The sequence below is a fragment of the Castanea sativa genome, chromosome 12 (genome assembly GCF_040712315.1).
Source record: "Castanea sativa cultivar Marrone di Chiusa Pesio chromosome 12, ASM4071231v1".
In the NCBI taxonomy this organism is placed as follows: domain Eukaryota; kingdom Viridiplantae; phylum Streptophyta; class Magnoliopsida; order Fagales; family Fagaceae; genus Castanea; species Castanea sativa.
Genome location: NC_134024.1, coordinates 47,783,706 through 47,810,690, shown reverse-complemented (window position 1 = coordinate 47,810,690; position 26,985 = coordinate 47,783,706). Strand labels below are relative to the sequence as shown.

The 26,985-nt window shown below is 40.2% G+C and overlaps 3 protein-coding genes across 4 annotated transcripts; 2 read left to right on the top strand and 1 right to left on the bottom strand.

Moving 5' to 3' along the window:
- The first annotated feature begins 2,726 nt into the window (after positions 1 to 2,726).
- LOC142618921 (protein PALE CRESS, chloroplastic-like) lies at positions 2,727 to 6,213 on the top strand. The gene is made up of 3 exons (XM_075791980.1): positions 2,727 to 2,771; positions 3,072 to 3,233; positions 5,923 to 6,213. Exons 1-3 carry the CDS (start codon positions 2,727 to 2,729, stop codon positions 5,941 to 5,943), a joined length of 228 nt encoding a protein of 75 aa, XP_075648095.1. The 3' UTR covers positions 5,944 to 6,213.
- Positions 6,214 to 8,579: 2,366 nt separating this feature from the next.
- On the bottom strand, positions 8,580 to 10,142 carry LOC142618663 (disease resistance protein RPV1-like). Of its 2 annotated transcripts, none has more exons than XM_075791636.1 (2): positions 9,542 to 10,142; positions 8,580 to 8,749 (listed from the first exon to the last, which is right to left on the bottom strand). In XM_075791636.1, exons 1-2 carry the CDS (start codon positions 9,970 to 9,972, stop codon positions 8,695 to 8,697), a joined length of 486 nt encoding a protein of 161 aa, XP_075647751.1. In that variant the 5' UTR covers positions 9,973 to 10,142; the 3' UTR covers positions 8,580 to 8,694. The 2 variants fall into 2 exon arrangements, with proteins under 2 accessions (XP_075647751.1, XP_075647750.1); XM_075791635.1 differs by having other exon boundaries at positions 8,585 to 9,144; positions 9,542 to 10,137.
- A 4,531-nt stretch (positions 10,143 to 14,673) lies between these two features.
- Positions 14,674 to 15,528, top strand: LOC142620801 (uncharacterized). The gene has a single exon (XM_075794111.1). The coding sequence runs from the start codon at positions 14,674 to 14,676 to the stop codon at positions 15,526 to 15,528; it is 855 nt and encodes a 284-aa protein (XP_075650226.1).
- The last annotated feature ends 11,457 nt before the right edge of the window (positions 15,529 to 26,985 follow it).

The window sequence follows — 26,985 nt, the reverse complement described above, 5'->3', positions numbered from 1 at the left end:
AGGCTTGGATTCAAGAGAGAGGCAAGCATTGTTCCTACGGTATGGTCTCAAGGACAGCCAGCCTAAATCACTTGAGGAATCTGGGAGGCTTCTTTGTGTGACCAAGGAGTGGATGCAGAAAATTGAAAAGAAGGCTCTAACAAAGCTAAGGGATGAAGATATCTACAGAAATTTAAGCCATTATTTGGATTTGTAGTTTCAGCTTGATTTCAAAAGCTCCAATATTGTCTGCCTTTTAAGTTGAGTCTGGAGTTAATTTCAACTTTCTTAGGCTAGATGAATTGTTATACAAACCCAACAGGCCTAGGGTCCTGACGAGATCTAAAACTACACACAAATTATGAGTGGCCTTTGTAAGTTCTTAACCCAGGAATGTGTAAATCATCATTCCGTGATGATCCATGAATGCATTTTTCCATCAACCTTTTTATTGTATCATATTTGAAGGTGCATATGTTCCACATTGACTAGTCTTCCAATGACAATGTCAATCATGCAATAATTGTGAACAGAAATTTGTGAACAACATATTACTCTCTATTCGACAATCAGTTCAATCATGATTTTCGAACAAAAACCACTAACCCACATAAAAAAATCACACACTTAAGAAAAACATACCTGACAACTGAGTGAGAGTGGAGAGAGTGCTTGAGAGTGGAGACTATGGCAGGCCGAGTGACAGCTCAGGGGGCGAGTCAGAGGGTGGAGAGCCGTGACAGGGTGGAGAGCCGTGAGAGCTGCGAGTGAGAAGGTGGAGAGAGGCGCGAGAGGGATAGTGAGTGACAGAGAGTGAAGAGGCGCGAGAAGGAGAGTGAGTGACAGAGAGTGAAGAGCCGCGACAGGTCTGCGACAGTGAGAGGGTGAGTGACAGAGAGTGGAGAGAGGTGCGAGAGAGAGGTCTGGTCTGTGCGAGAGGCTGGACTTGGGTTAATTTTGAAAAACCCCTATTAGAAATCGAGTCTCAAAAACTCGATTTCCAGGTGGCCGCCACGTGGAAAATCGCCACATCAGATGTGATCAGACCACGGAAATCGAGTATATAAGAGTCGATTTATAGCCTCAAAATCGACTCTCTAAGAGTCGAGATGTTAGTATTATATAAACTTCTGAAACAGTGCCTACTAACTATATTCTTCCATAAATATGGCTAATTGCCCATTTTCTCCAACAAAAGAAGTGCAAACTACAGACTAAAAAGAAAGACCACGAAACTAGAAGAGAAAAAGGGCGGCGGAGCAAGCACGAGGTGGCGCTGGAGTTAACGGCGGCGGGGGCTCACTGGCATCATGGTCAGCGGTGGCCGATGGTGCAGATCAGAGCTCGCTCGTCGGACCACGGTGATAAAACCGGCGAAGCATGAGGTGGCACGGTTGAGCGGTGTGGACGGCGAGTTGGCGTAGGTGGTTCTCGGCGACACGAGCCCGGTATTTACGTCGGCGGCTCTTGTTGGTTTTCAACTCCTTTGTCTCGGATCTGGTGGCTGGCGGCTGTGGTAGCTGTTGGGCTTCGTAGCGGCTGGTGGTTGTTGGGCTTCGCGGCAGTGGGTGTTGGCGGCTGGGTTCGTGGGTCTCTGCTTCTTCTTCTTTTTTTTTTTTTTTTTTTTGGGGTCAAAGGGCTTTGGTTGTCTTCTGGTGGCTTGGTACGTGTGGGTATTGAGAGATGGTTTTCTGTTGTTGGTTTGGCAGAGATGTTGTGAAGAAATTTTGAAGGTGGTGTGGTGGCTGAATTTTTGGTGGTGGTAGAGCTTTTACTTGCGGTGGTTGTTTATGGTGTGCGGGTTACTGTGGTTTGATGGGATGAGATACACTGTTGGAATTTTTTTTTTTGGTGATATTTTCTGGTTCTTTCCTGCGGTGATACTACAACAGATCGAAGTTTGCTCTGATACCAAAATTGACGCAGGACAACCAGAACAAAAATTGAAACAACAAAAAATAAATGGATATGACCTAAGAGTCAGCACTTAGGCCTTGCTTGGAGTCAGCACCAAACGTGGAAACCACTAGGAGTCAGCACCTAGGGTAGACCTGGAGTCAGCACCAGATCAAAGAAAGACCAAACGGCCATTGTTTTTATTTATCAAAATATCAACTACCCCTCAAGGAGTACAATAAGTTGCTTATAAAGGATTGCTAAACCCTAGTTCTAATTGGCTAGGAAACCCTAATTGCCTTATTACAGAAATAACCCTGCTTCCAAATTAAAATACTAATAGCCCAATAAACTAATAGGACCTAGAAACATAAAAATACAAATAACTTGCAAATACAAATAATATTAAATAATAATTTTCTTGCATCTCCTGCATCATTAGGAATGGCAAGTGTAGCAGCTACATAGAAGACGTCAACAACAAGAGGAAGAAGAGGAAGGGAAGATTAAAGAGTATTGTGAAATTGGCACACACTTGAAAGGGGTTCAGAATGGGAATTGAATCCTCAGTAGCTCAGTGGTAAAGCAATTGGCTGTTAATTGACTGGTCATAGGTTTTACTAGATACGTCTAACAAAATTTACTTAAGACCTCTTAATTTGTAACTTTGTTTATAAGCAAGAATTGGGAGCCCCTTTGTCCTTTTCAGAATATTGATTTCCCTTGTACTTTTATTTGTTCCTTGTAAATTTTACTACTATAGTTTGAGTTCAACAGAATTTGATGTAATTTAGTCTCTTTATCTCTCTCTAGAGTTGATTCAGATTTTAATCTCATTTTTCCAGGATGAAATGGATGCTGTAAGAAATCTTAATCTGTTATATAGAAGGGTCCAGGTATACACTACTGTTCATCTATAAGTTCCTGGCATAAAGTTGGTAGTTTAAATATGCAGATGGGTTTCAAATTTTAAAACCAAATGCTGAACTTTTTATTGAATCTTGTCTGAAATCGTGCTGATTTTTAGTGGAATTTCTTATATAATTATTCTAGTCTAGCACATCTTGCATCATAATTACCCTTTAGGCTCTTTCTTTTCATTTTCTAGTTTCCTTTCTTCTTTACCTTCCCTGGGAGAAAAAAGAGTTATAAAATTTATAATTTACTTAATATTTTGGACTGAGATTTTGAAACAGGAGGCTACTCCTGCCATGAGACTGTTCAATGATCTTTTGAATATGCAAGATGGATTTGATGATGGAGGCTGGCTGAAGGAATTCAAAAATCGCATGGTTGACACCTTTCCAGGAGAAAATCTATTTAGCATTCTTGTTCCAGCAGGAAATGAAATTAACAAGGTATGTTTCAAATGCACACTTTATATGTCCTATTGCTTTAGTTGAACTACATGATAGCCACAGCTATCATGTTTCTTGTAGAACTCAAGGATCTTTTGTAACAAACCCCCCTCCCCCTTTTTTCTTGAATATCTGGATTTTAGGCTTTAGTCTCAACTCTATAATTTTCAGTTTTAGTGTCAACTCTATGGTGATCTTCTGCAAATCAAGTTCATGAGACTAGTTGGTTTGCAGTTTTGCTCCCTATTGATTTGTTGTTGGAAGTTGCTATGGATAAATCACCGGAGGCAGCAACTAGTGCTGTTGAAATTTTTACTGGTAGGAGTCAGTCCTTGTATATCAGTGCTTCAGTCTTGATTTACCTGGAGTGGATGATACTTTAGTTCTTCTAGAAGTATTATTGAACCAGAATAATTGTTGCAGGTTTAGTAAAGGTTCTGAAGGCTATTAATGGTACCACATGGCACAATATATTTTTAGGTTTATGGGTTTCAAATCTACGGCTAGAGCAAAGGGTAGGAATTGATTTGTAAAGAAACCGTGCTTATTGTGTGGGGGGATGAATTCAATTCTGGGTCGAGGCCCAAAGAGCTTGAAAGGACAGGCTAGGCCCATCTCTATGAGTCAATGAGTCATAAGGGGAAATGTCCCCCCAGACGATTCCTACGGAGTTCTAGGTATGCCACCAACATTGAAGCTCATGTCTGAGGTAATAGACATGGGTGACCTTGGAGTAGGCAAAGGAGTGATCCGGGGGAACCAATCCCTCTTTTAACTGAGATGCCACTCTCACTAGGTATATCTCGAGAAACTCCCTAAGGGGGTAAGGATTACAGAGACCGTCACCTCCGCATTAATGATAAGTTCTCTACTTAATCTCTTCCGCATTAAATATATATAGGACAACTTGAACAGTACAAATGCCCCCAAAAGTCGTGTTTCAGGATAAGAACAGGGGAAAACCAAGGAAAAAGGAAGTAAATATCCACAAGACATCCGGCTAGGAGCAAGCCAACTGGAGAGATAAGGGAAAGAAAGATGCTTATAAAAAAAAGGGGGGGGTTGCAACCGCCGGGGGGGGGGGGTTGAGAAATATTGAGAAAAAACCCAGAAAAGAGTTAAAGGGAGAAAGAGTCATATGGTGCTTTTCTTTTCCTTTCTTTAATGCTGTTCCCCTATACCTTGGGAAGGCAATTTGTATGTCACCGCTCTTCATATTTGTAATCATATTCTCATTATTAGTTGTTTGAGCTTCCCATTGTGAAATTTCCACCCTGTTCTTGTAATAAATAAATTATGCTAGTTAGTTATACAAAAAATCCCACTGTTCTGAATAAATAGTGCTTTTTATTGTGTTTCCAACCCCTACACTTACCTTTAACCATTGATTTAATCTTTTTATTGGAAATAAAATTATTAAGGATAAAATTATTAAGGGGAGAGACCGGAAAAAAAAAAAAAAAAAAAACTAATTAAAGCCTCTTCTTCTTTTCTTTTTTTGGGGGGCTTGGGGGTTGGAGTTAGACTCTCCACATGGCTTTACATATGTTGCACAAATTTGAAAAGAAGAGAAAAAAAATTATCCAGCTTCAGCCATTGTAATATCTTAATTAGACTTGCCCAACCATTGGTAAATTTATTGGTTTTGAAATTAAATTTTTTTATAGTTTAGCAATCTATTCATGTACCATATATCGTATAACTTATACTTGAAATATGAATGGAGAATGAGCAAGAAACCTGATTACTTATTAAGCAAAGGAAAATGTTGAGAAATGATAATATTGGCTATTTGGAAAGAACTTTTGTACACCAGAAGTTAAGCTTTGATTTTTAGGACACTTCTTATTTGGTAATTAGGAATGCTGGTCACTTTAAAATGAGTGCAAACCTGTTTTGATTCTTTAATGGGAAGTGCCTTTGTTAACCTTTTAGAAGGTGCTGAATTGTTAACAAAATGTGTTGTTCCCGTCGACTTTATACTAAATTACTAAAGTGACTCTTTTCATAATTCTTTCGCCAAAATAGTTCATATTCCATGGTGCCTAAAACAAATTTATATCTAAAATGCTAAACTACTATAATTTCACAAAGACATGAATCTGCTGGAGGCCTTGTCTGAAATTCAGCTTTTACCAACTAGGAGACCCATTTTTACTTTATTCTGAAGGTAGAATTGGAGACTAGAATGCAGTTGGTTCTCATTAAAAATCATTATTTAGATTCCCCTGTGGTTTTATATAACTTCTGTTTCTAGATATTTGCATCGATCTGCTTTCATCTTCTTTTTAGGAGAGGGATCTGTGTGAGGGTCCTGTGATGTAAAATTGATACATATTAATGGGCCTAATTTTTATTTATAAAAGAATCTTTTTAGATGGCCCACCTTTGCATTTGTTTAATTGCAAAAAGATCAGGTTGATCATGCTGAGTTCGGTCACTTCAGTTGGATCTATTAATGGATTCTTTTTTTCAGTATTTTTTTGTTTGCTCTTTTAGATCAGCTTAAAGGGCTTATATTCTATTTTCATTGTTGCTTTTTATTGTTTATCTTCCATGCAAATTTGGTTCTAGTTAGAGCTCCTTCCTTGTATTCCTGATCGGTCTTGATATTTGCCTCTATGGTTTTCTTGTGAGGCTTCTTATATTCCAGTTTGTTTATTTTTTATTTTTTATTATTTTTTTTCAGCTGGAAACATGTGACATCTGATTATTGAGGCTTTAATTGCAAGGAATCTGATGGGGTAAATTCTAATGGACATATTGGTATATTATTGGCCACGCCGAGAATGAATATGATCCTGTATTAGATACTTACAAAACGAAGGGTAATTAATGGAGAAGTGCTACATTCACAAACATTTTCACAACAAATCATAGGTGGTTAGTTGTTATTGACTTATTGGTTCAAATTTGAACTTACCATTGAGATTACTTTTTTGTCCCAACAATAACAACCTATCACTTAAGATTTGTTGTGAAAATATTGTAAACATAACATTTCTCGTAATTAATTTGATGTATTGATGGATGTTATGACATTTTGTAAAATTCATTGTTATTGGAAATTTGAAGTCCTTACTCCTTGGAGATATCAATTCTAAATTTCCAATATCTTTTTAGGGTTTTTGTGGATGTCTTATAAATAAGACAAGTTATATACCTCACTATAGTCATTTAAAATGTTATAAACAAGTTCCTCAAAAATAAATAAAAAAAAACCGTTATAAACAATATATTATTGATACGAGTGTTGAAAGAGAGTAATATGAAAACCTTGGCACAATACATTTGGTTTGAGAAGAAATATGCTTGTGTTAATATAGACTTATGGAAATGAATAATACTTGTAGGGTTTGTAAATGAATATTGTTGATACAAGTATTAAAAGTTCAAAATTACCTTAGAACAATATATTTGGTTTGAGATGAAATATACTTATGTTAATACAAACATATGTCGATGATGAATAATACTTGTAGAGTTGTAAATGAAAATTGTTGATACGAGTCATTGTTTTAAAAACCGAACCGGACCGGCCGGTCTGACCAGTTCAACTGGGAAAACTAGTGTAGTTCGGTCCGGTTAAATGTTTCAAAACCGGTCAACAACTGGTCAAAAACCGGAAAAAACCGGTCAAAAATCGAAAATTTTGAAAAAAAACGGTTCGATTAACTGTTCATTTTTTAAAACCATGATACGAGTATTAAAAGTTCAAAATTAGTTCATTTAATTTTACTTTGAATACAAGTCAAACTCAAACTCATCACCAATTTGAATTTTATAAACAAATTTTGATCCTAATACAACTTTCATTTTTTTAATCCATTGTTAAAGAACTAAAAATGAAAAGGAAAAAGGAGAGTTTCCTTGCTTTAAGAGTTTTAAAAGAAAGATTATTAAAGTCGCTATATTTCCAAAAATAAAAATAAAAGTGCTCTAAAATAAATAAATATTATTATTTGGATTAAAAAAATAAAAAATAAAAAAAATTATAATTCGTAATCAAATGATTCAAATTCTTGCATTTGTCGAAGATCTCGAAAGCCCACATATATATAAGAAGGAAGAACTTGAAGATCCACAACAAAGAGAAAAATAATGAAATGTAAGAGAACCAATAATAGGAAATAAAAAGATGGCTTAAATTAAAATATAGTTGTTTGTCTCATGAGTCATGATGTTTGTAAAAATGAATACCTTAATTTAGAGCAAAATTTAGATTGAGAATATATCGCTTCAAAGTAAACGAAATGCAAAAATATATATTTTACAGGTTTGGAAGAAGAAAAAAATCTGATAAAGTACATCAAAAAATTAGAAAATATATTTTACCTAATGGCTATAGGAAATAGATTCACATGCTCTTTGAAGCTTAAAGCAAGGCAACAAACTTGGTTGTAGCTTAAAGCTACAACTTCACTTAATATATTTTTATTTGACGTGAATTTTGACAAATCTACCATTGTATTACATTTTCTAAGTATATTTTCAGTGCTTGCAAACTATCAAGAAAATTATATATCAAGATATGTCATTAATCATATGTTTAAATTTCAAGTTTTTATAATATAATATCATACATAAAAATAAGTTTATTAATTAAATAGTAAATGACATCCGATGGTATGAAATTTGAATGTACGGTAAGAGTATAAACGACATGTAATCCAACAGTTAAATTTTCAAAATATATAGTCATGTTAATGTTTTTTAGCTAGGGTGAGCCTAAATATTTGGTTGAGGTGAGAATGAGAATTGAAAGAAAATGGGAGACTAATTTCAGCTTAGAACTCTATTATGCCAAATGGTCTAATGGTGAGCACCAATTGAAGAAGGTGCTTGGTTTTATCTTAAACCCATCTAACCGAATTCATCTTTTTTTTTTTTTTTTTTAATGCAAAATGATTGCTATCGGTCAAGTGTTGAGCACCTCGTATGAAATCCTAATGCCATGTGGTCCATAAATTGGAGGAATTCATACATACTATAATTGCTATGGATACGAGAAAGATGAATAAAAATGAGTTATTTTTCTAACTTTTGCTAAAGATTATAATGTACTGTTAATAGCTTCCACATCTTTCACTTATTAGCATGGAACGAGCCAATGTGATATGATAACTATAAAGTATAGACTATAGTGTAAAGACAATAGCATATAGGTGGAAGTTTTGCATAGTTTCATAAAAGGAGAGATGGGATGAATACAAGAGTTATCTACTTCTAAATAGTAATAACAAAATAAGAAAAATTCATCTATTGAAACATCAATTATGCAATCATACTTAAAAAGTATACGTTCTTTCAATAAATGGTACATGTTTATGTTCAAAATTGAAATTTTCTTTGAATTACATATATACAACAACAACAACAACAAAAACATAAATGTAGCAGCTAAAATGAGTAAAGCAGGGAAGGAGCCGAATAGGATAAATCGACTGGGGGAGGAATAGGTTTAACTTGCAATCCTTACTTGGCAATGGAGTTGGAAGGGAATATTCGGCTTGTACCTGTTGAAGACGAAGACGAAGACTTGTGACTCTTTAAAGTCTTACTGCTCCGCACGCAACGTTTGAGATTTTAATTAAATAAATAAATAAACGAGAAAGTCTTTTAGTCAGATTCAAAAGTAACTTCAAAGGGCCCCGCTTCCGCCTAAAGTCTTTCCAGGGTTCTGAGTACGGTGTCCTATATAAGGCTAACTGACCCACAAAAAAAAAAGAGACGACTCCACTCAGCAATAGCATTTTGAACAGATGAAGCATCATTTTGCGAGATGATTATTGGAGAGTCTTCACTGGCACCGGAATTATCAATCTGACGACGGGATTGAACGGTGGATGATTCCCCTTTTAGTCTTTTCCAAATTACTTCAACAATTTCCTCTATAAACTCTGGCTCTGGACTGCAATTGTTTGTACCCACAAAATTATTCTTCTTATTATTATTTTATAGAATTGAATTTTGTGATCATCATCAACTCATGTTGAATGAATAGAGAGAATGAATAGAGAGAAACTGAGTTATCAAAAAACGCCATAAACCCTAATTGGATATCACTTGAAATTTTATTCCATCAACGAAACTTCTTCAAAACTATCCCATTTAATTTTTCTTATCTAACATATTATCAAATTTAATATCCATACAACACCTAATTCTATGGTTTTGAATTTTTTTGATCATCAAATTCTAGAGAAGGAACTCTTAATAATTCAAAATTATAATTTCAATAATATCATCAAAATATGGATATCTACTATATACGGAACATTTTAAAAAATAAAAAATAAAAATCTTACCGATACGGTTTCAAATGCAAGCCAGCCAAGTTTGCAGCGTTCGTTAAAGCAACCTTCCAACTGTTCACCTTGTCTTCAGGGCCATTCAGCAACGCCTCCGCCAAATGCCCCTTCTGTTTTCGCACCTCGGATGGAGACACATCATAGAAAACAGGGATGACCCTTTGATTGAACAGCCTTTTGCATTCCATGATCTTCACCAGCTCATCCAGGCACAAATGCGAAGTAGCATAGTTTTTGGAGAACACCACAACTGCAATATTTGAGGTCTCAATTTCCTTCAAAAACTCGGGTCCACCCTGTTCCTCTCTAAACGCACGAATCCTTTTACGGTCAAAAGCGGCAAAGAGATGTCCGGCAAAGCTTGTGCGGGTATCTTCCTCACAAAAACTAACGAAGACATCGTATTCGTATTCAAAGGAACGAGCCATGGTTGCAAACACACAGACCGGATTGAGGTAATACCAAACCCGCTGCCCTAAACTCAAGAGCAAAGGAGCAAGAACAGGTTCCTTAGGATTTTTTTTTTTTTGGGTCTTTCCAATTCTCTATCTTCCCTTTTTTTTTTTTTTTTTTTTTTTCGTGTGCAAGTTTTCCGAAGTAGCGTGATTGTTGGCTTTGGGGGCGCATCACGCGGTAGCAAGCACATGACAATTTGACTTTTTTTGTTAAAGGAACATACCAGGAAATTGGCATAAAAACACAAAGCATCGTGTCCGACTAATTTTTTATCGTAAGGGGACCTACTTGGCGTGCGTTTCGCATATCTTAAAATGTCACCATATATATATATATATATATATATATATATATATATATATTTTTTTTTTTTCCATTTTACTTATTTTTAATACTATTTATGAGTTTTATTATATTTTTTAATATTATTTATAAATTTTATAGTACTATTTTAACTACTTTTTAGTTTTATTTACAAGTACTTTCAGCAAAAAGTTTTTAATTTCAACTAGTGTGCGTTTTGCTCTAAATTAAAACGCTAACTTATTTTATTATTCAGCTTATTTTTGCTACTATTTATAGACCTCATTTCACTTTTTGGTATTGTTTATGAGTCCCACTGTACTATTTTAACTAACTTTTAATGTTAAAATGTTGTGGACTTAGCATTTTTTTTATTTGATCTATAAGAAACTGATATCTCAACAATTGTGAAAATATTATTGTATGAAACGCTATTCATTCACAGGCCCAATGCTCACTAAAGCCCATCACAACAATGCCACGTATTCGAAGCCCACGACTCGCTGGGGCTCAAGTTACAAAACTATCATGTTTAAGGTCACGTGAGACACTAGGCTCGCAAACGCCAACTGGATGGTCCTCGGCACCAATTCGACATTAAGAAAACACTGATGACAGACGATGTAAGTGTACAACCCTGTTCGTTCGGGGAATGTAATCTCCCGAAAGGCCGGGTCCCCATGAGTTCGATGAAGTTTTGGGAATATCACTGCCGAGCAGTCCACCCAGCGGCGGAACCAGTTCTAATGCCACTCTCACTTCTTCCCATTCCCAACTAAACACCCACTTAAGGATAATGGTATTGGACCCCCCCTTCCACCCACTAAGGGGTAATCATGGCGGTCCCACTAAGTTTGGCTATAAATAGGCAAGGGAGATTCAGTTAAAGGGGTTGGCAATTTTAGAGAGGAGAGACGGAGGAGAGGAGTTGATCATCCTGATAGAAGAGGAAGAGAGATAAGGAGAAACAGGGGAAACTAGGGTACTGGGTTCGCCGAGTATAGCATCACCCGTTGTAAGAAATCCAAAAGCCCACTATACAAATAGATTGTGAGCCCAAATACATCCTAGGCCCAAAACCTATATTTGGAGGCGCACAATTGGCGTCGTCTGTGGGGAGGTCCTACATAGCTGTGGTACTGTCTAGGCGCGCACGGGAGAATGTCTGGAAGTAGACAGGGGAGCCATGCAGAGAGCGGCTCTAGAGGGCAGTCTTGGTGGTCTACATGGCGAGAAAGGAGGAAAAAGAGGCAGGAGGATAGAAGACATGAGGAAGCAGAGGAATCTGAGCCCAGAGAAGGATCGTACCAAACCCTCCGGACAATGTCTGACACCTCAGGCCGCAGCCGCCTCGACAAAGGAGACCAGGTGCCTGAGCGGAGGGATCAAGAACTCGAGCGCCTACGGAGGGCGGTGAGGGATTTGGAGTTGCAAGCGTTGGGCAGACGCAAGAGAAGGGATCATAAGGAATGAAGGGAAAGGTCGGTGAGTGTGGGGAATCACCGTGCAGCAGGATCCCATCAATCTGGGCCTCGTCGACACCGCGACCGTTCGCAAGAGTATGTGGACCGTGAATTGACCTCCCTGGATGAGGGGCGACCTCGAAATGTGGCCATGGATGCCATGAGCCAGGCATTGCGCCAAGCTGCCCGATCTCCCTTCTTGAGAGACATCGAGAGCACTACCATGCCGAGCAAGTTCACACGGCCGCCGTTCAATTCCTATACTGGAAAGGCAGACCCTGTGGAACATGTAAGTCACTATATTCAAATTATGTCTTTACACGCCCATGACGATACATTGATGTGTAAGGTTTTCCCCTCGAGCCTCGGCCCCACTGCTTTGAGGTGGTTCAATGGATTGAAGAAAGGTTCGGTCCATAGTTTTTCGGAACTGATCCAGGAGTTTGGAGTGCGGTTCATGACTTGCAGCTGGGTTCCGTTGCCCGTGGACGCGTTACTGTCCATGAAAATGGGGGCTAGGGAAACACTTTGCAACTATGCCAATTAGTATTGGAAGCTGTATAACGAGATCGGCAGGGGCAATGAAAAGATCGTGGCAAGCACCTTTTGGATGGGGTTACCCGAAGAGTTCGGGCTGAGAGAATCATTGACCTTGAAGCCTCCCGAGGATATGAGGCAATTGATGAGGCGTATCGAGGAGTACAAGCGCTTAGAAGACGATCGGCTGCAGACCAAGGGGAAGGCCCGATCATCAACTATCCTCGAAATACTAGCTTCAACCCCAGACACAGGAAGGATGCAAGGATTCAAGAGCCCGGTCCGGTGATTGGGGGAGTCAATGCGGCGTTCAAAGAGCCCATGCACAGGATCATTGACAGGATAAAGAATGAGCCATATTTTAAGCGGCCGAACAAGATGGCGGGTGACCCATCAAGGAGAAACCGGAATTTGTAGTGCACCTACCACAGAGATAAAGGGCACACCACCGAGCAGTGCAGAGTATTGAAAGATCACTTGGAACAGTTGGTGAAGGCAGGACATTTGAAAGAGTTTCTAGTGGAGACAGGGAATTAGGAGACCAAGCATATGGATCAATCGCGGTGCAACCCTCCCCCACCCCCTTTGGGGGTAATAGAGGTCATCCATGCAGTGCCAAAGGGCGTTAGAACACCCACAACAAGGGGGGTGTTGGCCGTGGTAGCAATAGAGAATTGCACGGGCGAATACCCACCAGAGAAAAGGCTGAGATACAGTAGACAACCCCTAGCGTTTGACGACGATGACATGGAAGGCACCACTCAACCGCACCACGATGCTTTGGTGGTTGTGGCCCGTGTAAGGGGTTTTGTAGTAAAAAGAATAATGATAGATCAGGGGAGTGGCGCCAATGTAATGTACCTCGACTTGTATAAAGGGCTCAGGCTGAAAAAGGAGGACTTATCCAGGTATGACACGCCGCTTATGGGATTCGATTAACATGTGGTGATTCCAGAAGGGGAAATCTCACTCCCAATCAGCATGGGGGGTAAAGAGGTAATGGTGACGTTCATAGTGATCGCTTCTTTCTTGCCGTACACGGTGATACTCTAGAGGCCGTAGATCCATGACATGGGGGTTGTACCGTTCACCTTGCACATAAAAGTCAAGTTCCGAACTAAAGGGGGGGATTACGGTGGTAAGGGGTGATCAACAAGCGGCGAGACAATGTTTAGTAGCCGTGGCCAACAAACAAACCGAGCAGAGGGAATCAACCGAAAAGGCCTGCCTATAGCAATTACAGCTGCCCCAAGTAGAAGGGACCAACGTTGCCGAGGATTTGATAAGAATAAAGATTCTGCAGGGGGTGAAAGGAGTTTCCTGATAGGGGCGAGCTTAAATGATGGGGAAAGGGTGGAGTTACTACTGTTTCTTATACAAAACGTGGATGTGTTCGCTTGGAGCCCATATGAGGTGCCTGGGATCGACCCCAAATTTATAGTTCACAAGCTAAATGTGGATCCTTTATGCCCTCCGAAGAAGCAGAGACTGAGAAGGTCTGCTGAGGAGCATGTGGAAGCCGTTCGACAAGAAGTTGGAAAGCTGAGAGAGGCGGGGGCCATAAAGGAAACGTTATTTCTGGAATGGCTCGCAAACACAGTGGTCGTGAAGAATAAGAATGGTAAGTGGAGGATTTGTGTTGATTTCACCGACCTGAACCGAGCATGCCCGAAGGATCCGTTCCTGTTGCCAAAAATCGATCAATTGGTGGACGCTACCTACGGGCACCCGAGAATGAGCTTTCTTGACGCTTTCCAGGGTTATCACCAGATTGCCTTAGCCGCCAAGGACCAGGAGAAAACGGCATTCATAACACCTGATGCTAACTATCACTATACCGTGATGCCATTTGAATTGAAGAACGCGGGAGCCATTTATCAGCGAATAATGACAAGGATGTTCAGGGATAATATTGGGCAGACGGTCGAGGTATACATTGATGACATGGTAATAAAAAGCAAGCAAGAAGGACAACACATTGATGACCTTAAAGAGGTGTTCGAGATACTCCGGTGACACCAACTGCGCCTCAACGCCGATAAGTGCGTTTTCAAAGTAGGGTTCGATAAGTTCCTAGGTTATTTGATTACCAAACGGGGGATCGAAGTTAACCCCGATCAGATTGAAGCCGTGACACGTCTCAGACCACCGAGCAATCCGAAAGAGGTTCAAAAATTAAAAGGTATGCTGGTTGCTCTCAACCGATTTATTTCGAAGTTCGCTGATTGGTGCCAACCATTTTATCAGCTTTTGAAGAGGTGGAAGGGGTTCTAATGGGATAGGGAGTGTGATAGAGCCTTCTAAGACCTTAAAGACTACCTTGGGCGGGCGCCGACGTTGGCAGCCCCGGAACCAAGAGAAGACCTGTATATGTACCTCTCGATATCCAAGCATACAGCCAGCGCCGTGCTATTGAGGGATAGTGGTGTACAGCTCCCGGTTTATTACATCAGCAAGACGTTAGTTGACGCAGAGACCAGGTATTTACCATTAGAGAAATTGGTGCTGGCACTCGTGCATTCCACCCGAAAATTGCCCCATTACTTTCAGGCCCACACCATCTATGTCCTGACTGAGTACCCACTTCAGTCATTACTAAGAAGATCTGACTTTACGGGGAGGATAGCTAAGTGGGGGACTCAGCTAGGCTCTTTCAACATTAGATACAGGCCGAAGAATTCGGTGAAGGGACAAGTACTTGCGGACTTTATTGTCGAGTTCTCGCCAAAAAGTACGGATATAATCTGCCTCGCGGAGATCAAGCCTTGGAAAGTATTTATGGACGGCGCATCCAATGCAGCAGGAGCGGGGGCGGGAATCGTTGTCATCACCCCAGAAGGGCTAAAGTTAGAGCATTCATTCAGGTTAGGCTTCAAGGCTTCTAATAATGAGGTCGAATATGAGGCCCTGCTAGCCGGACTAAGAGTCATCAAGGATCTGGGAGCCAAAGAAGTGGAAGCCTACTCGGATTCTCTCCTAGTAGTGAATCAGGTGCAAGGGAACTTCAAAGCCAAAGATGCTCAGATGATGGGATATCTACAGCTGGTAAAGCAGTCCATGGGTAATTTTTCAAAGGTCAAGATTGAACGGGTAGCCTGGGGACAGAACTGGCACGATGATTCCTTGGCAACGTTGGCATCATCAATAGCTGACATGGTGGCTCGATTGATCAGGGTGGAGTTAGTACCGGAACCAAGTATTACCGCCCGAACACTGGTTGCATAGGTCACCACGGCTGAGAGTTGCTGGATGGACCCTATCATTGATTTCCTTGCAGAGGACCGAGTCCCAGAAGACAAAAAAAGAGGCAGCCAGAGTACGACGGACCGCTGCTCAGTACTAGTTGTCTGCCAATAGGAAGTTATATCGAAGATCATTTGAAGGACCATACTTGCAGTGTCTTCATCCTAATCAGGCTAAAGAGCTATTGACTAAGCTGCACGAGGGTATGTGCGGTAGCCACATGGGGGGGCGCTCATTGGCTCACCAAGCGATGACTCAAGGGTTTTGGTGGCCACGGATGAGGAATGATGCAATCAAGCACGCTCGGAGGTGTGAGCAGTGTCAGATACACGCGCTGATGATCTACTAGCCTGCCAGGAACTTGAACCCAGTATGCAGCCCATGGCCATTCGCCTGCTGGGGGCTAGACATAGTCGGGCCATTTCCCCAAGCATCGGGCAACCGCAGGTTCGTGTTGGTGGCAGTGGACTACTTCACAAAATGGGTGGAAGCGGAAGCGCTGGCAAACATCCGTGATGTTGATGTCAAGAGATTCGTATAGAGGAACATTGTAACAAGATTTGGCGTGCCGGAATCTCTTGTGTCAGACAACGGCCTACAGTTCGACAGCAAGGCTTTCCAAAAGTTCTACAACAACCTCGGTATTCGGAACCGGTATTCCACACCAGCATATCCGCAAAGTAATGACCAGGCAAAAGCAACCAATAAGGCCATCGTGAGCGGATTGAAGAAAAGGTTGGAGGGCACGAAGGGCAGATGGGCCGAGGAGTTGCCGAGCGTCCAATGGGAATATCAAACAACCCACTGGAGATCCACGGGAGAAACACCGTTCTCTCTAACTTACGGGGCAGAGGTTGTCATCCCCGTTGAAGTGAACCTGTGCAGCGCCCGAGTCACGGGATTTGCTTGGATGAGAACGAGAAGCTAATGGCCAAGTAGCTGAACTTGCTAGAGGAACACTAAGAAGCAGCCACCATTAGGCTGGTAGAGTATTAACAAAAGCTCACTCGGAGGTACAACAGAACTGTGAGAAAGAGGGAGTTTATCGTGGGAGATTTAGTACTTCGTAAGGTCGTGGGAAATACACGAGACGCTAATGCAGGAAAGCTGGCTTCGTCCTGGGAAGGGTCATACCGAGTGACTGCTATTGCAGGGGCAAGGGCATACTACTTAGAGGATTTGAAGGAGAAACCGCTTCGCCTGCCATGGAATGTTCACAACTTAAAAAAGTTTTATCATTGATTGGTTATCCCCCAAAGATGTAAACTTGATGTAATTTTGCATTACTACATATTTAATATAACGACATTTATTCATGATGATGCATTTTTATTCCCTTACTTTCAAGTTACTATCACTGGGCAAGAAATATGAAAAGAATCTCGAGGGTAAAGGCAATTCATTCACCTAAGGATAGAAACCTGCTCTCGGTCCGATCTCTATCGCCGAGCAGGTGAAAACCTTAAGCTATCTTCACGTTGAGGACAGAAACCTGCTCTCGGTCCGATCTCTATCGTCGAGCGGGTGAAAACCTTAAGCTATTTTCGTGATAAGGACAGAAACCTGCTCTCGGTCCGATCTCTATCGCCAAGTACATGAAAACCTTAAGCTATTTTCACGTTAAGGACAGAAACCTACTCTCGGTCCGATCTTTATCACCGAGCAGGTGAAAACCTGAAGCAATTTTCACGCTTAGGACAAAAACCTGCTCTCGATCAATCTCCACCGCCGAGCAGGTGAAAACCTTAAGCTATTTTCATCTAGGGACAGAAACTTGTGCTTGGTTCGACCTCTCTCGCCGAATGGGTGAAAGCCCTAAGATGTCTTCATCTGACAGAAACCTGTGCTCAGTTCGATCTCTATTTCCGAGCAGGTGGAAACCTTAAGCTATTTTCACCCAAGGACAGAACCTGCCCTCGGTGTGGTCTACGACACTGAGCTACCAAGAACTTAAGCCAATGCGTCTTAAAGACGAAAGGGCTACTCCCAGCCCCCAAAAACGAGAAAGTAAGGTATGATGAGTGGCCTAACCTTAATCATGTGCGGGATAGACAGTCATCGAACAAACAACAGAGAGACACAAATGATATTTAAACGATATTAATTAAAACCATTCCAACAATAGAGAAATTGTTCCATCACCACAGCCCAGCGACCTAGGCCTTCCTTAAAATAAAAATAAAAATAAATCAATAAAATAAAATACAAAAATTTTCTTTATATGCTCCATCGGAAAATGAGTCTTCATTCGAGAGGGTTGGAAGGTGGAGTCTGCGGATCGGATTGAACGGGCACATCCTTGGCTAGCGGGGCTGTGGGAAGGGTCTGTTTTCAAGCATCCTCGATTTCGACGTGAATGTTACTTGAGAATTCTAAGTCAACCATTTCAACATGGGAATCAATCTCTTGCACGAGGTCCCTCATGCTTGGCGTATCTTCCTCATCTTCAGCACCGATCTGACTTTGAACAGGTGGGGGTGGAACCGGATATGGAATCTGATTGGGCTTCCACAGAGGGGAATCCTCAGCTACTCCCATCGCTTGGAGGGCAGCCAGCCACCCTTCCCCAAACCTGTGGTTTCGAGCTTGATGGATGATAGGCTCCACAGAGTTCTCGGCTTCAGTGAAGCCTGCATTATACCAGTTATCCTCGCAAGCTTCAAAAGCATCCTTCAAGCCAGCAATCTGGTCGGCTTGGGACAAATTCAGACTATCCGCCTTGGCTAATTTTAGCTCGGTCTCACCCAATTTGGATATCAAATCGGTTAGTTTCTTCTCTACTGCTAAGCGAGCTTTCTCGGCATCTATTGCTTCCCTTTCAGATGCATTAGCAGCTTCTTCCCTTTCCTTGACCGCATTCTCGGCAACGGTTTTCTGCTCATTAGCCCGATCAATAACCTCGACCGCCTCCTTCAGCCTCCCGTCGATAACACTAGTCAGCTGCGCTGCCTAAGAACATAAACAGTGATACAATTTTAAAATTGGGAAAGCGCCTACATGTTGCAACGCACGAAAGTGGGGAAGTAAAAATTATCACGATGGTATGCCATTGCAGCCGTCTAGCAAGTGATCTGTCATCCCCGTCCGAGAAGAAGTGAACATCCTCGTGCAGCATGAGACCTTGCTCCAGGCTCTGAGCGATCCGACCTCCTTCGCCTTGTGCCCACAACCGAACAGTGGTAGTCGTCGGTAAAGGTTTGTCGCCCAGCCTAAAGTCAGGCTGCCAACTAGCCCCAACTTGAGAAGAAGACGCTCCCTTTGTCCCGACCTGGATGGCCGGTGGAACAGCACCTGTTGTCTCCTGGGTCTTGAGGCCCACCTTCGCACGAGGTGGGGTTTTCAGGGGAGCATCACCCGGGGCAGGACCAATCTTTTTGGCAGCTCGTTCCTCTTTTTGCTATCTACAACGGGAAGACCCAGCCCTTTTCCTAAGGGGGACTGAGGTTGAACCACAGGGCTGTCTTCGGGCAGGAACCAGGCGAGGGTCATTGCTCTCTTGCTTACCATTCTCTCTGCCAGACCAGTTCTGACGCCCGACGTGCCGGCCAACTCAGCTACTCCTCCTTCGGTCGCTTGGACTTGGGTGTCGTTCCCCTCAACAGGAACGTGTACCAGCTCCCTGAGTGCCCAGGAAACTCGTTCGACTGACTCGTCCCTGATCGGGGCAAGATCTTCAGTAGTTGTGTAGCGGGGACCGAGGTTGCGGGCTTTGCCGGTAGTCAGCGAGGGGGGAAGGAAGTTGGCATGGCGGACATCGATGTAAGATAGCAAGGGGCTGTCGACCAAAAGGGCTTGGCCGAAGGGTTGCCAAGTCTTGTACACGGGGGTGCAATTGAGAATAAGGTGCAATGCCCTAAGCTGTCCATCACTATGGATGAATATCTCGGACCAAAGCACGAAATTTAAATCTCTTACATTCACCACTCTAAGATCCTGGGTGAATACTTTACCGTCTGCGATAAAGGGGTGAGTATCCAAACAAAATAAATAAAAGTAAAGGAAAAATGACGGATTATTGTTCGGCACGAACCAACTTCTCATCGCAAGAAAGGACAAGGGATGTCATTGGTAAACTAGTTACCGTGCACCCAAACGAACTCTCCGACAAAATTCCTGTTAGAATCAGGCAGGCACAAAATTAACCGTACCCACGTATCTCTGACCTTCAAATAATAATTGGTCTCTTTATTCTCACACAGGCTGTACATGTAATTTATGTCATGATGACTCAACCTCAAACCGTACATTTGATTCAGCCTACTGACGTAACTAACTACCCGATAAAAGTTGGGAGGAAGTTGGTCCGGGCACAAGCCATAAAACCTAAGGGTATCGAGTAAAAAAGCATCCACTGGGAATCTAACCTCACCCTTCAAAATTGACATCAGAGGGAAAAAGGCGGTGTTGGAACCCCTATAAAGTGAAAATTCGCTCTCATGGCAGTATGCCACATCTACATCCTCAAGGATGTTGAATGTTTGCCTAAAAGTGGCTAAGGATGCCTCAGTGTTCAGAAGGTGAGCGAAACCCATCCTAGACACCAAGATTGAAAAATGGAACTAAAGTAAAAGAGAGAGATAGAGTACTTACTTTAGGCTCTAAGGGAGATGAGTATTCTGGGCTGAGGGATTAACACCAGATGAATGCTTGGTAGAGAGGGTGGCTCAGAGAATGGAAACCGTAAAAAATAAAAGGGACGTGAAGCGGCTTATTTATAGGAACCATGGGGGAGGGGGGTTAGTGCTGATCAATAAATGAGAGCGGGAAATCTCACTAATCCCCACGCCAACTGTCACACGCACGCCGCTTCGATTCACGAACTATTGCGCAATGATGAGAGTCTGAGCTAGCAGTCACATAATGCACGACTTTTTAGGGGCGCATTAAATGATTTTTCTGAACCACCCAAGCCCTGTCCGTTCACTATCTCGGATAATGCTTATCCCTTGTCCTTGACTCGTGCTTGGGGCCAGGCATGAGTCAAAGGGGGGCTATTGTACGAGACGCTATTCGTTCACAGGCCCAATGCTCACCAATGCCCATCACAACAATGCCACGTATACGAAGCCCATGACTCGTCGGGGCTCAAGTTACAAAACTATCATGTTTAAGGTCACGTGAGACACCAGGCCTGCGAACACCGACCGGATGGTCCTCAGCACAAATTCGACATTAAGAAAACACTGATGACAGACGCTGTAAGTGTACAACCCTATTCGTTCGGGGAATTTAATCGCCTGAAAGGCCGGGTCCCCGTGAGTTCGGTGAAGCTTTGGGAATATCACTGCCGAGCAGTCCACCCAGCGGCGGAACCAGTTCCAATGCCACTCTCACTTCTTCTCATTCCCAACTAAACACCCACTTAAGGGTAATGGTATTTGACCCCCCCTTCCACCCACTAGAGGGGTAATCATGGTGGTCCCACTAAGTTTGGCTATAAATAGGCAAGGGAGATTCAGTTAAAGGGGTTGACAATTTTAGAGAGGAGAGACGGAGGAGAGGAGTTGATCATCCTGATAGAAGAGGAAGAGAGACAGGAAAAAACAGGGGAACCTGGGGTACTAGGTTCGCCGAGCATAGCATCACTCGTTGTAGAAAATCTGAAAGCCCACTATACAAATAGATTGTGAGCCCAAATACATTCTAGGCTCAAAACCTATATTTGGAGGTGCACAATTGTGATAACAATAAGTGTTGTAATATTTTTTTAAAATATTTATTTTCAGTTGTGGTTGGCTACAGTCTCATATTTTATTATTTTATTTAGATTTGTAAGAAATTGACACGTCAATAATTGTGAAATTTGTTGTATCAGTATAACAATATAAATGTCAGCTTACATCAATATTTAAAAGAAAAAAAAAAACACAAACCAATTACTGGAAAAAAAAATGACTAACTAAACCAAAGCACTGTTGTAGCTACAGTGCTACAGTGTATTGTGATAATAATAAGTGTTGTAACATTTTTTTTTAAACATTTATTTTCAACTTTGGTTGGCTACAATCTCATATTTTAATATTTTATTTCGACTTGTAAGAAATTGACACATCAATAATTGTGAAAATATTGTGAAATTTGTTGTGTCAGTATAACAATATAAATGTTAGCTTACATCAATATTTAAAAGGAAAAAAAAAACACAAACCGATTATTGACACGTCAATAATTGTGAAAACTAAACCAAAGCACTGTTGTAGCTACAATGCTATGGTGTATTGTGATAACAATAAGTGTTGTAACTTTTTTTTTTAAACATTTATTTTCAGTTGTGGTTGGTTACGGTCTCACATTTTATTATTTTATTTCGACTTGTAAGAAATTGACACGTCAATAATTGTGAAATTTTTTGTGTTAGTATAATAATATAAATGTCAACTTACATCAATATTTAAAATAAAAAAAAAATAAAAAAAAAAAAACACAAACCGATTACTGGAAAAAAAAAAAACCCAATCTCATTTATTTTATTATTTTATTTCGACTTGTAAGAAATTGACACGTCAATAATTGTGAAAATATTGTGAAATTTGTTATGTCATTATAACAATATAAATGTCATACATCAATATTTAAAAAAAAAAATACAAACTGATTACTGATAAATAAATAAATTAAAAAAAAAAAAAAAACCAAAACACTGTTGCAGCTACAGTGCTGCACAGCGTTTTGCATTGGATGCACAGTCCCAAAGCGTACAGTCCCAAGGCACCGTGCGCGCATTCGCACTTTTATGTATAGATTTACACACTCAGAGAGAGTGGTCAAATGGTTGATGGTTTTCTTTATGTATGCATTTTCTAAAGAAATTTATTTGTGTGCGCCTCATTGATTTGTTTTCAAGTCGATTTGCTACAACTAGCCATTCCTTACTCATTTGTGGGTTGGATTCATTTTTGTACCTCACGAAGAAATGTTTTAATAGCTTCTGACAGTAATGACATAAATAAAATTTATGTTAGGAAAGTTACATCATGCAGAGTTAAGTTACAATTGAATCTCTATTACTATGAAAATTATCATAATAGCTTCAAAATTGAGCAATCTGACTATCTGAGTTTTCATGTTTCTAGAATTGCAATTGGCATGCGAGTTAAAAGATGAAGCTCTTTTCACAGTCTCCTATACGCTACTACGAGTTTAAGAAAAAGTTCAAAATTAAATTTTGTTATGACTATTATTGCATTGTCCATGTCCATGTCCTCCAAAATTAAATTTGACTTATTAAATAGTTTAGCTGAAAATACTTAGAAGTAGATCAACTAGAATATACCTATTTTATTCATATTATGATCAATCCCTCAAATGAATGGATTGGGTATTGGGACACCATGTCCTGATTTATGAGTATTGGGACACCAAATACATCCTGTATATGTTGCTGAATATAAATAAAATCTACAATCTTCTCGTGTTGAATTTGTGTAATATCTATGATATGCACCATTAGGAAAGCTGACAATGGCATTAACCTTCTCTAGGTTAGGAATGGCAAGCGTGGCAACAAGGAGCTGCATAGAAGACGTCAATAGTAAGAAGAAGAAGAGGAAGGAAAGTTAATGAGTATCCTGAAATTGGCACACACTTGAAAGGGTATCTCACGAAGAGGATGTCAAAAAAGCACAGAGACTGATTTCAAGCTTCATCAGAGCTGCTGAAGAAGTGGTAGAGGTAATTGGAATATATAATATCAAATCCATTGCCTCATAAATGGCTTAATCATCAAGAAATTGAGGCTTTAAAATTATGAGAATATGTTCATTTCTAAAGAGTGTTCTGTATACACAGGTTGATAGAAATCCTTCTAAAAAGTAAAAGCCCCCTCCTTTTTCTTTTTTGGCTGCTTTTCATTTTATTACTAAGAAAATAGTTTTGTCTTGTATCTAAGGACATTCCATTTCATTGCTGCCCATTCTCATAAATCTTTTGCAGTATGTAGGATGCCCCTTGTGGTGAATTGAGTCAAATTGTTCAAGTAGCTAATTTTAAGTGTTGATTAAGTTTCTTATATGCAGGAAATTTAGGAAGCTGCTGAGAAAGGAGAACTCAATGAACTTGTTCTAACGGTCAAATAGAATCACCTTGATCTCGCTAGACGTGATGTAAGTTGGTCTTTTGTTGTCTCTAAATTTAGTACTTTTTATCTAATGCAATGTTGTTATAGTGTAATGATTTGGAAACATCTTTTTAGTGTGCCAATGTAAATGCTTGCAATCACTGATTACTGTAATGTTTAAATTTGATGGCTGCCACTATGAAATTCACTGTAGGTGTAGGAGTGTTTGCTGCTTTTTTAGCATCAGTTTCGTAAGTCTCAAAGATTTGTACTAAATACCTATACTACCACTTCTTCTTCTTTTTTTCTTTTTTTTTTTTTTTTAAGTTCAAGTTTGTTTTTACACAAGAATTTGAAGAAACCAATATGTATGAATCTAGAATTTATAAGCATGAAATTCTCAACTAAATACCTATTATTTCTCATAAAGGAAAAGCGGACAGTAAAGAAGTGCTACAGAAGACAGAATAGTAATTAGTTTTTTGGACTATAGAAGCTGGTAGGATTAGCTACTTCCAATGAGCAAGGCAGCCTCATTGATCAGGGACTGTGATGACCAAAGTTACTCTCAATTGCATGGTACTTATTATTATTTTGAGAAAGAGAGAGTCAATGGTCTTCTTCTAGGAGGTTTCTTTCACTTAGTAAATAAAAAATAAAAAAAGATGTATTATCAAACAAATAGAGAAATAAGAGACTGTTGAACCTGCAATGTCAATCTAATATCCAGTACAGTATCTGTAACTCTGGGAACTTCAAGCTCATATTGGTCATGGATTGAGAATGGAAATTGAAATCTATAATATCTAATCTCTCATTGTTCCCCAGTAGCTCACTGGTAGAGCAGTTTGGCTGTTAATTGACTGGTCAAAGGTTTTACTAGATATGTCTAAAAAAAATACAAAATTTACATAAGCCTCCTTAATTTGTAATTTTGTTTTAACACAATAATTGGAACTCCTTTGTCCTTTTCAACATACGGCTTTCTCTTGTCCTTTTATTTGGTCCTTGTAAATCTTACTACTATAGTATGGGTTCAATAGAATTTGATGTAATGCAGTCTCTTTTATCTCTCTCGAGTGTTGATTTAGATTTTTATTTTATTCTCCCAGGATGAAAAGGATGCTGTAAGAAGTGTTGATTTGTTATACAGAAGGGTTCGGGGGCTTCGGGTATCAACACTACTGTTCATAAATAAGTTCCTAGCTTAAACTTGATAGTTTCATTATGCAGATGGGTTAGAACTTTCAAAACCAAATTCTGAACTTTATTGAATCTTGTCCAAAATTGTGCTTATTTTTAGTGGAATTCCCTATATAATTATTCCAGCCTAGCACATCTTGCCCCATAATTACTCCTATAGGCTCTTTCTGTTCATTTTCTAGTTTCTTTTCTTCTTTACCTCCTTGGGAGAAAAATAAATTATAAGATTTATATTTTACTTAATATTTTTGACTGAGATGAGATTTTGAATTGGGAGGCTACTCCTGCCATTAGACTTTTCTACGATCTTTTGAATATGCAAGATTGGTTGACGATGAAGGCTGGCTGAAGGAATGCAGAAATTGCATGGTTGACACCTTTCCAAGTGAGGATCCATTTAGCATTCTCATGCCAGCAAGATTTGACATCAACAACGTATGCTGCAAATGTATATATTATATGTTGAAAGCTCGGGTTTGTGTTAAAAACACAAGAGCTATTTGACTCCAAATTAATAAATACGGCTCGGTTGATTTTACTCTAACTTATCTAAGTGCGGAAACAAGAGTAAATGAGAGCGAACAAACAAAACAACTACTCTAAGCCATATTCATTAAAACACAGTAGTAAAATGAAAGCTAAAAGAGTAAGGGAAGAGAGATGCAAACACAAGATAACACGGTGATGTGTTATTGAAGAGGAAACTAAAGATCTCGGAGAAAAATCTCCCTGCCGCCCTCCAAGCGATAAATCGATCTAATAGACAATAAGTTAAGATACACGAATAGTAAGAGACCCTTCAAACCTAATCTACCTAATGTACCTAAGCCCTCCAAGCTCCTACTCCAACAAGGCTTCTCGGAATTATGTCTTGTCTAGATTTTTCGGATCCTGCAATATGCCCGATTGCATCGATCAAGCCTCACCGGCTTTTTTTGGCAAATCCCCAAAGCTCTAAAACACTCTCTACACTCTGAATAGGCGTGGGTTGTGTTTGGGTGCAGATCTCCTCTCAAGGTATGGCAATGGGAGAGGGAAGGAGAATAGGCTATAATGATTTCTCACTAAGGATGGGTAGCTCTCTCTCTAAAAGATGGGTGTGTGTGTTGTTGAAACCTTATTTAGGATTTTTCTCTCTGAATGGTCTCTCATACATTTGTGGGTAATGAGGGGTATATATAGTATGGGTGAAGGGTAAGAAAGTCACACTTAAAAATCTTCCAAGCAGAGAGTTTCGCGGGTATCTTGCGGAAAGGCCTTACCCGCGAGACACTCGCAAAATCCTCCAGGCTGGCACGACTCAAGTGGCTCTTTCGCGAGTTAGCTTCTAGCGAGACAGTCGCAAAAACCATTGATTCTTCATTTTATACTCGATTCTTCACCAACTTAATACTAAACTCAATACAATAAAATCCCACAAAATATAAGAAACAAATTAAAGCAAATACACCACTTTTTGTCATGGAATAAAGCTAACATAAAACATAGTTGTAATATCACAACTTTACATATGTCATATGAGTTTAGTTGAACTACATGATAGCTACAACTAGTAGCATGTTTATTGCATGACTCAAGGATCTTTTGTAACAACATCTCCCCCCCCCCCCCCCCTTTTTCTTTCTTGAATATCTGGATTTTAGGCTTTACTCTCGACTCTATGATGTTAGGTTTTAGTGTTGACTCTATGGTACCTTTTTTAAATAAAAAAAAGTCTCTGCTATCTACTGCAAATCAAGTTCATGGGACCAGTTGGTCTGCACTTTCGCTCCCTTATTTTTGGAAAATGCTATGGATGGATCACAGTAGGCAGCAGCAACTAGTGCTGAGTGCTTCGGACTTTGATTTACCTGGAGTGGATGATACTTTAGTTCTTCTGGCAGTATCATTGAACCGGAATTATTTTTGCAGTTTTAGTAAAGGCTCTGCAGGATGTTAATGTCACCATGTGGCACAACTCATTTTTAGGTTTGTGGATTGCAGCTCTACGGCTAGTGCAAAGTGTAGGAATTAATTTCCAAAGAAATAATGTTTACCTTTAACCATTGGTATATTCTTTTTGTTGGAAATTAAATTATTAAGGAGGTGGTGGGGGGGGGGGGGGGGGGGCGAAGTGGAGGTACGGGTGATACTATCCACATGGCTTGTACATGTGTTGCATTTAATAAATAAAATAAATA

Bases quoted from the DNA above. Each gene is read 5' to 3' on its own strand.
- LOC142620801 (XM_075794111.1), top strand. From the start codon at position 14,674: ATGTACCTCTCGATATCCAAGCATACAGCCAGCGCCGTGCTATTGAGG.
- LOC142618663 (XM_075791635.1), bottom strand. From the start codon at position 9,972: ATGGCTCGTTCCTTTGAATACGAATACGATGTCTTCGTTAGTTTTTGT. The intron at 9,145-9,541 runs GTAAGATTTTTA...AAACAATTGCAG, and splicing joins TTGCATTTGAAACCGTATCG to TCCAGAGCCAGAGTTTATAG.
- LOC142618921 (XM_075791980.1), top strand. From the start codon at position 2,727: ATGGATGCTGTAAGAAATCTTAATCTGTTATATAGAAGGGTCCAG. The intron at 2,772-3,071 runs GTATACACTACT...ATTTTGAAACAG, and splicing joins TGTTATATAGAAGGGTCCAG to GAGGCTACTCCTGCCATGAG. The intron at 3,234-5,922 runs GTATGTTTCAAA...ATTTTTTTTCAG, and splicing joins CAGGAAATGAAATTAACAAG to CTGGAAACATGTGACATCTG.